This window comes from Ranitomeya variabilis, chromosome 5 (genome assembly GCF_051348905.1).
Source record: "Ranitomeya variabilis isolate aRanVar5 chromosome 5, aRanVar5.hap1, whole genome shotgun sequence".
NCBI classification, from domain to species: domain Eukaryota; kingdom Metazoa; phylum Chordata; class Amphibia; order Anura; family Dendrobatidae; genus Ranitomeya; species Ranitomeya variabilis.
In genome coordinates, this window is record NC_135236.1 from 48,266,567 (window position 1) to 48,278,590 (window position 12,024).

The window sequence follows — 12,024 nt, forward strand, 5'->3', positions numbered from 1 at the left end:
CAATGGCAGCTTGAAGTCTTTTGTGGTAGTTGTGGATGAGGTTCTTTATTTTCTCAGATGGTAAAGCTGCCCACTCTTCTTGGCAAAAAGCCTCCAGTTCCTGTAAATTCCTGGGCTGTCCAGCATGAACTGCGTGCTTGAGATCTCCCCAGAGTGGCTCAATGATAATGAGGTCAGGAGACTGAGATGGCCACTCCAGAACCTTCACTTTGTTCTGTTGTAGCCAATGACAGGTCGACTTGGCCTTGTGTTTTGGATCGTTGTCATGTTGGAACGTCCAAGTACGTCTCATGCGCAGTTTCCGGGCTGATGAGTGCAAATTTGCCTCCAGTATTTGCTGATTACGTGCTGCATTCATCTTTCCTTCAACTTTGACCAAGTTTCGACACTTTCACTTGTCATCTTTTGTTTTTGCCTTTTAGCCCCTAATGGAAGCTGCAATGTCTGGAGGAGTCTGGAGGACGGATCTTCTCTGCTGCTGATGTGGAAGGTAAAGCTGCATATAAAGTGTTACTGGATACAACTGTGCGATCAGGAAACCAGAAGAACTGCGACTAAAGCTTTAGACACGAATAGAGAAGATGATCATATTACTGAGCTGCACAAAACTCTTGTTTCCTCCAGTCACATCCTGAGCTGAGGCCATCGCTCCATGTGTACGATGTCTTATTGTGTCACTGACGCTGACTCTCCATTTGTTTGTTGCTGCAGGCTTTGGAGCATCGCTCTGCCAAGGGCCGAGTCCTGTACGAGGTGACGTCTGTACATGGGGGTGAGAGTAGCACTGAAGAAGTCCCATGTTGTAGCAGTGTCCTCCCTGCCCAGTCCACACAAGTGTGCATCACTGCCAGGAACTCGAAGGGAGTAGGACCTCCGGCATGTGTCACCCCACCATGTACAGGTGACTTCTATATCCTGTGCTCCGTCCTATCACTGTACATTGTCCTGTAATTCCTCCTGTCACTGTACATTGTCCTGTTACTCCTGTCACTGTACATTGTCCTGTTACTCCTCCTGTCACTGTACATTGTCCTGTAATTCCTCCTGTCACTGTACATTGTCCTGTAATTCCTCCTGTCACTGTACATTGTCCTGTGCTCCGTCCTGTCACTGTACATTGTCCTGTTACTCCTCCTGTCACTGTAGATTATCCTGTTACTCCTCCTGTCACTGTACATTGTCCTGTTACTCCTCCTGTCACTGTACATTGTCCTGTGCTCCCTCCTGTCACTGTACATTGTCCTGTAATTCCTCCTGTCACTGTACATTGTCCTGTAATTCCTCCTGTCACTGTACATTGTCCTGTGCTCCCTCCTGTCACTGTACATTGTCCTGTGCTCCCTCCTGTCACTGTACATTGTCCTGTAATTCCTCCTGTCACTGTACATTGTCCTGTTACTCCTCCTGTCACTGTAGATTATCCTGTTACTCCTCCTGTCACTGTACATTGTCCTGTTACTCCTCCTGTCACTGTAGATTATCCTGTTACTACTCCTGTCACTGTAGATTGTCCTGTAATTCCTCCTGTCACTGTACATTGTCCTGTTACTCCTCCTGTCACTGTAGATTATCCTGTTACTACTCCTGTCACTGTAGATTGTCCTGTTACTCCTCCTGTCACTATATTATCCTGTTACTCCTCCTGTCACTGTACATTATCCTGTTACTCCTCCTGTCACTGTAGATTATCCTGTTACTCCTCCTGTCACTGTAGATTATCCTGTTACTACTCCTGTCACTGTAGATTATCCTGTTACTCCTCCTGTCACTGTAGATTATCCTGTTACTCCTCCTGTCATTGTAGATTATCCTGTTACTCCTCCTGTCACTGTAGATTATCCTGTTACTACTCCTGTCACTGTAGATTATCCTGTTACTACTCCTGTCACTGTAGATTATCCTGTTACTCCTCCTGTCACTGTAGATTATCCTGTTACTCCTCCTGTCACTGTACATTATCCTGTTACTACTCCTGTCACTGTAGATTATCCTGTTACTCCTCCTGTCACTGTAGATTATCCTGTTACTACTCCTGTCACTGTACATTATCCTGTTACTACTCCTGTCTCTGTACATTATTCTGTTATTCCTCCTGTCACTGTAGATTATCCTGTTATTCCTTCTGTCACTGTAGATTATCCTGTTACTCCTCCTGTCACTGTAGATTATCGTGTTACTCCTCCTGTCACTGTAGATTATCCTGTTACTCCTCCTGTCACTGTAGATTATCCTGTTACTCCTCCTGTCATTGCAGATTATCCTGTTACTCCTCCTGTCACTGTAGATTATCCTGTTACTCCTCCTGTCACTGTAGATTATCCTGTTACTACTCCTGTCACTGTAGATTATCCTGTTACTCCTCCTGTCACTGTAGATTATCCTGTTACTCCTCCTGTCACTGTAGATTATCCTGTTACTACTCCTGTCTCTGTACATTATTCTGTTATTCCTCCTGTCACTGTAGATTATCCTGTTATTCCTTCTGTCACTGTAGATTATCCTGTTACTCCTCCTGTCACTGTAGGTTATCATGTTACTCCTCCTGTCACTGTAGATTATCCTGTTACTCCTCCTGTCACTGTAGATTATCCTGTTACTCCTCCTGTCACTGTAGATTATCCTGTTACTCCTCCTGTCATTGTAGATTATCCTGTTACTCCTCCTGTCACTGTAGATTATCCTGTTACTACTCCTGTCACTGTAGATTATCCTGTTACTCCTCCTGTCACTGTAGATTATCCTGTTACTCCTCCTGTCACTGTAGATTATCCTGTTACTACTCCTGTCACTGTACATTATCCTGTTACTACTCCTGTCACTGTAGATTATCCTGTTACTCCTCCTGTCTCTGTACATTATTCTGTTATTCCTCCTGTCACTGTAGATTATCCTGTTATTCCTTCTGTCACTGTAGATTATCCTGTTACTCCTCCTGTCACTGTAGGTTATCCTGTTACTCCTCCTGTCACTGTAGATTATCCTGTTACTCCTCCTGTCACTGTAGATTATCCTGTTACTCCTCCTGTCACTGTAGATTATCCTGTTACTCCTCCTGTCATTGCAGATTATCCTGTTACTCCTCCTGTCACTGTAGATTATCCTGTTACTCCTCCTGTCACTGTAGATTATCCTGTTACTACTCCTGTCACTGTAGATTATCCTGTTACTCCTCCTGTCACTGTAGATTATCCTGTTACTCCTCCTGTCACTGTAGATTATCCTGTTACTACTCCTGTCTCTGTACATTATTCTGTTATTCCTCCTGTCACTGTAGATTATCCTGTTATTCCTCCTGTCACTGTAGATTATCCTGTTACTCCTCCTGTCACTGTAGATTATCCTGTTACTACTCCTGTCTCTGTACATTATTCTGTTATTCCTCCTGTCACTGTAGATTATCCTGTTATTCCTTCTGTCACTGTAGATTATCCTGTTACTCCTCCTGTCACTGTAGGTTATCCTGTTACTCCTCCTGTCATTGTAGATTATTCTGTTACTCCTCCTGTCACTGTAGATTATCCTGTTACTACTCCTGTCTCTGTACATTATTCTGTTATTCCTCCTGTCACTGTAGATTATCCTGTTATTCCTTCTGTCACTGTAGATTATCCTGTTATTCCTCCTGTCACTGTAGATTATCCTGTTACTCCTCCTGTCACTGTAGATTATCCTGTTACTCCTCCTGTCTCTGTACATTATCCTGTTATTCCTTCTGTCACTGTAGATTATCCTGTTATTCCTTCTGTCACTGTACATTATCCTGTTACTCCTCCTGTTACTGTACAAGATCCTGTTATTCCTCCTGTCACTGTAGATTATCCTGTTACTCCTCCTGTCACTGTAGATTATCCTGTTACTCCTCCTGTCACTGTAGGTTATCCTGTTACTCCTCCTGTCACTGTAGATTATCCTGTTACTCCTCCTGTCACTGTACATTATCCTGTTACTCCTCCTGTCACTGGGCATCTTCTTCTTTGATGATCATTCTCGGATAATTGTTATTACAGAAATAATAAATGGAAGCGGTTCTTACTGTAAAGTCAGTGAAGATTCATCTGGAAAAATCAACATTTTGTGCGATGCCCCAGTGAGATCTGATGACGTCCTGAACTACGTAATTGAGTGGAGAGAAGTGAGAGAGGATGAGAAGACCCAGGTACACTGGACTAGACGCCAGGCGCTCAGTGAGACGGTGGTACTTCCAGGTGGGGGTCTCACCAGACATCCTTATCATCTAAAACATAATACATCCCCCCAATATCTCCACATTGCCCCAGATCAGGACTGAGACTAACTCAGTGTCACACAGGAGGAGCAGGGGCTGTGCATTTCCATGGAGCCTGGGTGACCATGTGACTAATTAATGGCTAATCATGGCTGCTGTAAGAAAGAAGAGATCAGGGAAACTGCACACAGTGATGGAGTGAGAACCTTTCTCAGCTCCTCTGCTTCCATTTGTGAGATCAGCTATACTGGTATTATTTGGGCACTGTGTGGTGGTATTACTTGGAGAGCACTGTCATCATGATGATATTATTGAGCACTGTGTGGTGGTATTATTTAAACATTGTACAGTGCTATTACATGGGCACTGTATAGTGCTGTGTGCAGGTATTTTTGAGCACTATGTGGTGGTATTACTTGGGCACTGTGTTGTGGTATTATGTAGCCATTGTGTAGTGCTATTACATGGGCACTGTATAGCACTGTGCAGGTATTTTTAAGCACTATGTGGTGGTATTAATTGGGCACTGTGTTTTGGTATTATGTAGTCATTGTGTAGTGTTATTACTTGGGCACTAGATAGCACTTTTATTACAGTGATATTTATTTAAAACTGTGCGGTGGTATTACTTGGGTACCTTATATAGCTGAGCGCTGTGGAACATATATTTGTATATATCTTGCCTATTGATATATTTGCGCCTCTTCTTGTAATATTTCCTGGCGCAGGAGCTTATCGTGTATATTATATCTCCACTGTAATCTTATGTTGTTCTGCATAATAAAATCTCTTTCAGCTATTTATATGGACTTCATGATTTTTCCGGCAGGTAACTTTACTCCTGGGATTCCTTACTACATCTCTGTAAATGTCATTTACAGTAACAGCTGCATCAGGATCTTCTCTACAGAGGCCTATAGCCAAGAGGAGGGTAAGATACAAGGGTCGCAGTCATAGATCTGGTACATGTAAGATGAAGTTAATTGGATAGTTGATAGGTCTAAAAAGTTAGGCCGACCATACATATTATATCAGTGCTGCCAAAACGAGTCTACCACCTAATGTGCATGGAGGTGTCCATTCTCGAGGGACTAAAGAAGGGTTGGGCATGCTGGATATTAACATGCCCAATCCTTTCATTTTCACTAGAGGTAAGCCGCTGCCCGAATTGTTACCTCTCCCTATTGAGAAGACATGGATGCTTAGCATGTCTGTATGTGGCTACGGCGAAATTGTTGTCCGCAGAACCTCCCCTCTTCCATCCATACTTGTTTTACAATAAGCCACTTATTAAACAAATAGCTGAATCTGCAGGGAAGAGAATAGGAAGTAAAATAAGGAAATGAATGTATGAAATTTCCATAATAGTTACTAAATCCACAGCATATACTTACATAACAAAGCTTCCTATTTTTCTGCAAAATACGTCATGAGAACACAAATTTAAACTTAATACAAAACTAAACAGACGTTGAACTACAGGTGGCACTGTAGTAAATGTATACATGCACTGCGTGCAAGGAACAGCAGGTGGCAGTGTTGTCTGTCAACTCAAGTTTTTGATATGAATCAATGGAAGTTCTCAGTCTGGTGTCATTCAGACATCACAGAACATGGGAGGAAGGCACTTGAGAGTTTTCTTCTTAGGGAATCTTGTAATATAATCTTTTTTTTTTCTCTGTTCTCTCTTGGCAGTTCCTACTGCTGCTCCAAATTTTACCTGCCAACATCTTTCTGCCGGAAAAATCCTTGTCTCGTGGGAGGAGATACCAAGACTGCACAAGAGAGGAATAATTTCACATTATACCATCTACATAAATAGCACCAACACCTATAAGTATTACACAGGTATTTCATCAGCTTCATCGTCTTTTATCATTCCTTCTATACTATATATAATTAACTCATCCCAAGTATACATTAGTCTTTCTTCCCATCCCTGTATAAAGTAGCTAATAATGGCACCATATGAGTACCCATTACTGTACCTTTTCACTTTATATAAAGGTAACCAAAATTGGCCCTATGTGGGCACCCATTACTGTACTCTCTCATCTTGTATAAAGGCAAGAAGGATTGTCACCCCCTGATTAATAATCATAATATCTATTAACTTTTTGAAAAATTAGCTAGTAATGGTGCAATATATGGGCACCCATTGATATACATTCTTTTTTATGATTTTTTGTTTCTACTGAAACAGAAAATTAACAAAATATCTTCTTGGTCTGTATGCATAGTCATTATAAGTTGTATATACAGTAGGTATCATTGATGTTTTAGCAAACTTTTTTGAGAGTATAATTAACACAAAAAATACACGTGACTGCTTCTTGTCAGCCTGTGTAAATGCAGTCAATATTGGCAGCACACGGGTGCACATTAATGTAACAGTTCACTTTATACAAAGGTTACCAAAATTTGCACCTATTCAAAACTGTATTTTCTCAATTTGTATGAAGGTAACTAATATTGGCACCATATAGGCACCCATTATTGTACCTTTATATAAAGGTAACCAACATTCTAACATTGGCACTACATAGGAATTCCATGCTGTACCTTCTCAATGTGTCCAAAAGCAGCTAACATAGGTAACAAATTGACATCTATTACTGTTTCTTCTTATTCTCTATAAAATAACCAATATTGGAAACACGTAGGCATTCCCCACTATCATTAGCTTCATATCAGCACCCGTCTATGTCTCTATATAAACAATTTAAACCCCACCCTTCACTCTATCTTTTCACCCTGTATGAAAGTAAATAACCAATAAAAGTAAAAAGTGTAAAAATTAATCAATACTGGAACTATATAGTCTCTCATTAGTTTGCCATTTCACTCTGTATAATTGTAACAATCATTGTCACCCATGACTGTACCTTCTGATTCTGTATGCATAGTCAGTGTTGGGTCCCCTAGGCTCTACCAGTGTTTATTCTCATACTATAAAAACTTATTCAATATTAAAACCACGCAAGAAGATTTTACTGTTTCTTCTCAAACCCTGTAAGCAGTCAGCTTTGGAACTAAATAGGTACCCATCACTGTTCCTTATTATATTATATAACTATTATCACTAAAGATTTATTCACAACCATATCCTCACATTGTGTACAGTTAATCAGCACCACATTAATTGTTCTTATTTCTATCTTATGTCACTTATGATAATTGGTATATCAAAAGACACTAATTTAGTGATCAGCATTATGTAAGCGCCCATAACTGTTCCCATTTTATATGAACAGGCATTCAGTATTCACACTTCACAGGTTCCTTTCACTTTTCAAATTTTTCTAGTATAAACATAACCTTAAATGTTCTCCATCACTTTTCTCATAATCCTCGCTAACTCAAGAATTTAGAATAGACTATTTAGGTAATGACTTAATGTTAAGAATGGTTTGTCTTAGTATCGAATGGCAGTGGGAACAAGACCATCTCAGGACTGTTGTCAGAGACTGTATATACCATCTGGATGACTGCTTCCACTAGAGCAGGTGAAGGACAATCAAGTCCCCTAAAGATATTTCCAACTTCAGGCATGTACACAAAAATGTCTGACAATTTAGTATGTGTTTTATACAACATTGTGTCCTGACACCTCAACATGTTCTTTTCCTCTTCAACATCAGGAAAACGACGTCACGTTCTGCTCATAGTCCCTATTGTCGTCATCATACTTTTAGTCTGTGGCGCCATTCTGTGTTTCTTTGATTGTAAGACTCAGTTTTGGCCCAGAATCCCCAAACCTGAAGACAAATTTAAGAAACTCTTCATGGCATCCAATGTCAACATGTGGCAACCCCATCAGGTAATGTCTATGATGTAAAACTTAATAAAAATGATATGTGTCTTGAAGTATAGGGAGTCCCCAACTTATGAACATCAGACTTATGTACAACCCCTAGTTACGAACGTCAGATGTTCACTTTGTATAAGGGTAATCAAATTTGGCACTATGTAGGCACCCATTACTGTACCGTCTCATCTTGTGTAAACGCAAGAAGGATTGTTACACTATGGTTAATAATCATTGTTTAAGAAAAATGACTTAATATACTTACGTCGCCTGACCTCTCTGGAGGTTCTCTGGTCTTCTTCTTTCCCTCGTCGCGCGCCGCGACTCTCACTATCTTTCACTATATGCCAGGCTCCCGGCCACGTCCAGGCCAGAGCTCACTGTGCAGTATAAGGTCGTGTCATCATCGCAACCTTAAGACATGCAGTAGCTTTGGCCTGGACGTCCGTGAGGTCCTGTCCTATAGTGGAGAGGCCGGAGATGTGTCGCGCGAGGCAACGGAAAGAAGAGGAAAGGACGGCAAGGTGAGTATTGGTTAAAAAAATAGAAACTAATACTAAGCTATCAGGCCACCCCACTGCTCTCTGTCCAGTCTTCTTCTTTCCACTGTAGTGCGCCCAATCCCCAAAACTTCCAGACACATCCAGGCCCTGAAGGTCACTACGCGTCATAAGGTCATCATGTTCATGCTGCGACCTTATGATGCTCAGAGTGACCTCCACGGCTTGGATGTGGTCTTAAATCCTACAGTGAAGAGGCCAGGTGACGTGGCACATCCTACAATGGAAGGAAAAGATTAATATGCTGAGCAGCAAGGAAGCTGGAGTGGTCAGTGTTGAGGTAGTGTTAGTTTTTTGGGTTGTCTTCCAGGCCGTGTTCCTTTTTGCATACATATCTAGGTTACGAACAAAGCTACAGAAGATAACTAATTCATAACCCTGGGGGCTGCCTGTAATCCAGTGTGTCAGCGCTGAGAAATAAAGCTTTGAAACAACGTTCATATTAGCCTGGAAGACCACTGGGGGCGTGTCGATGTACAGTGTTGTATGACACTCCCCCAATGCACTTCCAAGCTAATTTGCATGTGGTTTTAAAGCTTTATTTCTCAGCGCTGACACATCGGATTTCTACAAAACTACTTAAATTTGTATTGTCATATTAGGATGTAGACAGAGAAACAACTTGTGGCAGGAGTAAAATTGTCATAACATATTCCCTTCAAGTAAGTGGGCACTTTTCAGTGATGAATGGTCACTTAGTAGTTTTGGTCCTCCTCAGACTGGGCAGCTCTAGTCTTATGTGTAGATAATAACAGCGCCCCCCATGGGGTTTACTGGTACAGCTACACTACATAGATAGCGCGGAGCTCACGGTCTATGTCAATGTTTGGACACACAGGACACCATGCGTTTTGAATGGCTGATGTGGGTTCTGTGTGGGGAGTGTTGACCACTCGTTCGTCCGTGCTGGGAAACAGCAAATAAGCAGACATCTGTCATTATCCACCCACTTCCCCGATATGTAATGCTGACTCACGCGTTTCATTGTCCCAGCACGTTTCAGACAGGATTGACAAAATGCAGACTCTGATTTCTGTGTACTCTGAGGATTGCGGAGGGGAGGATGACGTTCTCTGATTGTTTAGGAAACAATCAAAAGTATTTGTCCGTAATAGTCCACGGGAACAATGGATAACCACCTTAAATTAATGTAAGGCATAGCCCAGGGAGGCTCCACCCTACCAGTCCTAAAATGGGGGGTGTGGAGTCTGTAACAAGCTGCTTCTCGGAGACTTCAATACAATAAAACAAAATAAGATAATGTGAGACATCTTTGAGCAGCGCCTCCGGAGGTCAGACATTGTAATTGCAAGGCCAGAAATGTGCCAGCATTGTTCAAGAAGGTTTGGACACTTTAAGGAAATCCTGCACCTTAAAGGGAAGATATCATGAGAAAATGTCCTATTGCTTAAATCAGGTTTTTGAGTTACATTAACTTAAAAAAAAAATAAACATTTTCTCATATTACGATTTATATACATATAAAAAAATTCCTGGGGCATTTTTAAACCCATAGTTCCATAGTTCCCATCCTTAAAGGAAGACTTTTCAGCAGACTCCTTATCATCAGAGGCGGCAGATAACACCTCTATGCACAGATGAATATACATGTGAGGTTTCTCATCTAATGATGTATATCTGCTTATATTCCCAAAGGTTTCCCTCAACCCACTCATTGCAGTAGTGGAAGAGATAGAGCCTCCACCTCAGCCACCAACGCCACCTCCACCACCAAAACCATCACCACCATCAACCCTACTGAATAAGCCTCCTGTCATTACTTCTGGGTATGAAAAACACTTCATGCCAACCCCAGAGGAAGTAATGGGTTTAGGCTGAAGGACACTTAAAGCTGCCCATGATGGAAAGAAGATGAAGTTATCTGACCTGGCCGAAATGGACACCAAACGTGACACATCAAGATTCAAAGCATATGGGTTATGATTAGATACACTTGGACCTGAAAAACATGAAAGATCTCCTTTTACTCTGTTGGGTCTCTGTTGGTGAAGTCTGACCCTACTTGGGCCTCTGGTAAACAAGTCCTACTCTGTTTGGCTTTTTGTGGGCCAGTGTGACCTTCTTTGGGCCTACCTGATGAGGTTGCCATCTTTTCTGGGCTTGTTTGAATGTCTGGTCCGTAAGTGAGACCTTGTTTTGGTCACTGATGGGCCACTCTCACTGTGTTTGGGCCTCTAGTAGGTGAGTCTGACCAGTTTTGAACCTCTAGTAGACTAATCTGACTTTGGTTGGGTCTCTTATGGGCCATTATGAGCAATATTTAGGATTGGGTGGACCAATTTGACCGTTTGATCTTTTGGAGACCTATTTGAGCAATTTATATGTTCTTCTGAGTCTAGGTCTCTACTTACCATTGTCTGTTTGGTCTTTGGTGGATTAATGCGACACTTTTTGGACCACTGGAGAGCCAATCTTACCTATTTTGGTCTCTAGTCAGTCAACCTGACATGTTTGGACTGATGCTCAAACAAATTGACCCCGTTTGGGCCTTAAGTTTTGCAATATTTTTGGCCTCCGATGGTCCAGAATGACTTTGTTGGGGTTTCTGGTGGACAGTCTAACCCTGATTGGGCCAATTGACACAAAACTGAGGTATTTCTGACATTTTGGCCTTAAAATCAAATTAATCCCAATCCAGTGACTATGGGCTCAGGTCACCGTCATTGCCAGGGCCTGAATACCTTCTATTATATATGATGGTTGCCTACACTCGCTGTAGTTGGATCAAAAACATTTTGGCCACCTCATTGTATAAGTGTTATTTACTGTAGGGTACAGGGTTATTATACTATTGACTTGATATATTGCTAGGGACGAGTCCTCTCCACTTGTCCTACTAGATCTCAGGTATGAGGAAACAATGGTGCTCGCCTTGTCCTACACCATCTGTGATGAGATTCACGCGCTCTCCTTCCATGTGTCACCTCATCACAGTTTGCACTATCACATCCAGACTATATATCTGGTTTACATATCACAGACCCGGCGTACGTGACAATGGCCGCCTGTCCCCATAAGGACAATATTGTGCACTGTTTTACTTTTGTGTAATATTTTTTGGAAAATATGAGATAAAATATTCATTTTTGTAAGAATTGTGTCTCTGACTTTTACTTCAAGAATGTGGAATGTGGTTTCTATTACAATAATTGTATGTGCGGCGCGCCCCCACACCGCCGCAGGGCCGAGGGGTACCCGGAGCCGGGCCTCTAGGTCTCAGTCCTGGGGTTGTCACGGTGGCTAGACCCGGTCCGTGGCCCTGTCCGTCAGTGGGGGACGTCCGGTGAAATAAGTGGTGCTAATGGTGGTGTAGCGGTGCAGTTGTGGGGTGCAGGTCGCGGTAAATAACGAGGACACCAGGTTGCAGTCTCTTTACCTCTTTACTGGAGATCTCTGAGTCCTCAGTCCAG

At 42.0% G+C, this 12,024-nt stretch overlaps 1 protein-coding gene across 1 annotated transcript in view; it reads left to right on the plus strand.

Annotated features, from left to right (window-relative positions):
- IL27RA (interleukin 27 receptor subunit alpha) overlaps positions 1–11,704 on the plus strand; it is a 40,711-nt gene extending 29,007 nt beyond the window's left edge. Inside the window, exons 7-14 of the mRNA XM_077261828.1 lie at positions 423–490; positions 712–901; positions 4,008–4,205; positions 5,055–5,156; positions 5,921–6,073; positions 7,645–7,773; positions 7,867–8,045; positions 10,250–11,704. Of these exons, the coding sequence (XP_077117943.1) occupies positions 423–490; positions 712–901; positions 4,008–4,205; positions 5,055–5,156; positions 5,921–6,073; positions 7,645–7,773; positions 7,867–8,045; positions 10,250–10,432 (1,202 nt within the window). The 3' untranslated portion in view covers positions 10,433–11,704. The remainder of the gene's footprint in view (positions 1–422; positions 491–711; positions 902–4,007; positions 4,206–5,054; positions 5,157–5,920; positions 6,074–7,644; positions 7,774–7,866; positions 8,046–10,249) is intronic.
- Positions 11,705–12,024: the final 320 nt, after the last annotated feature.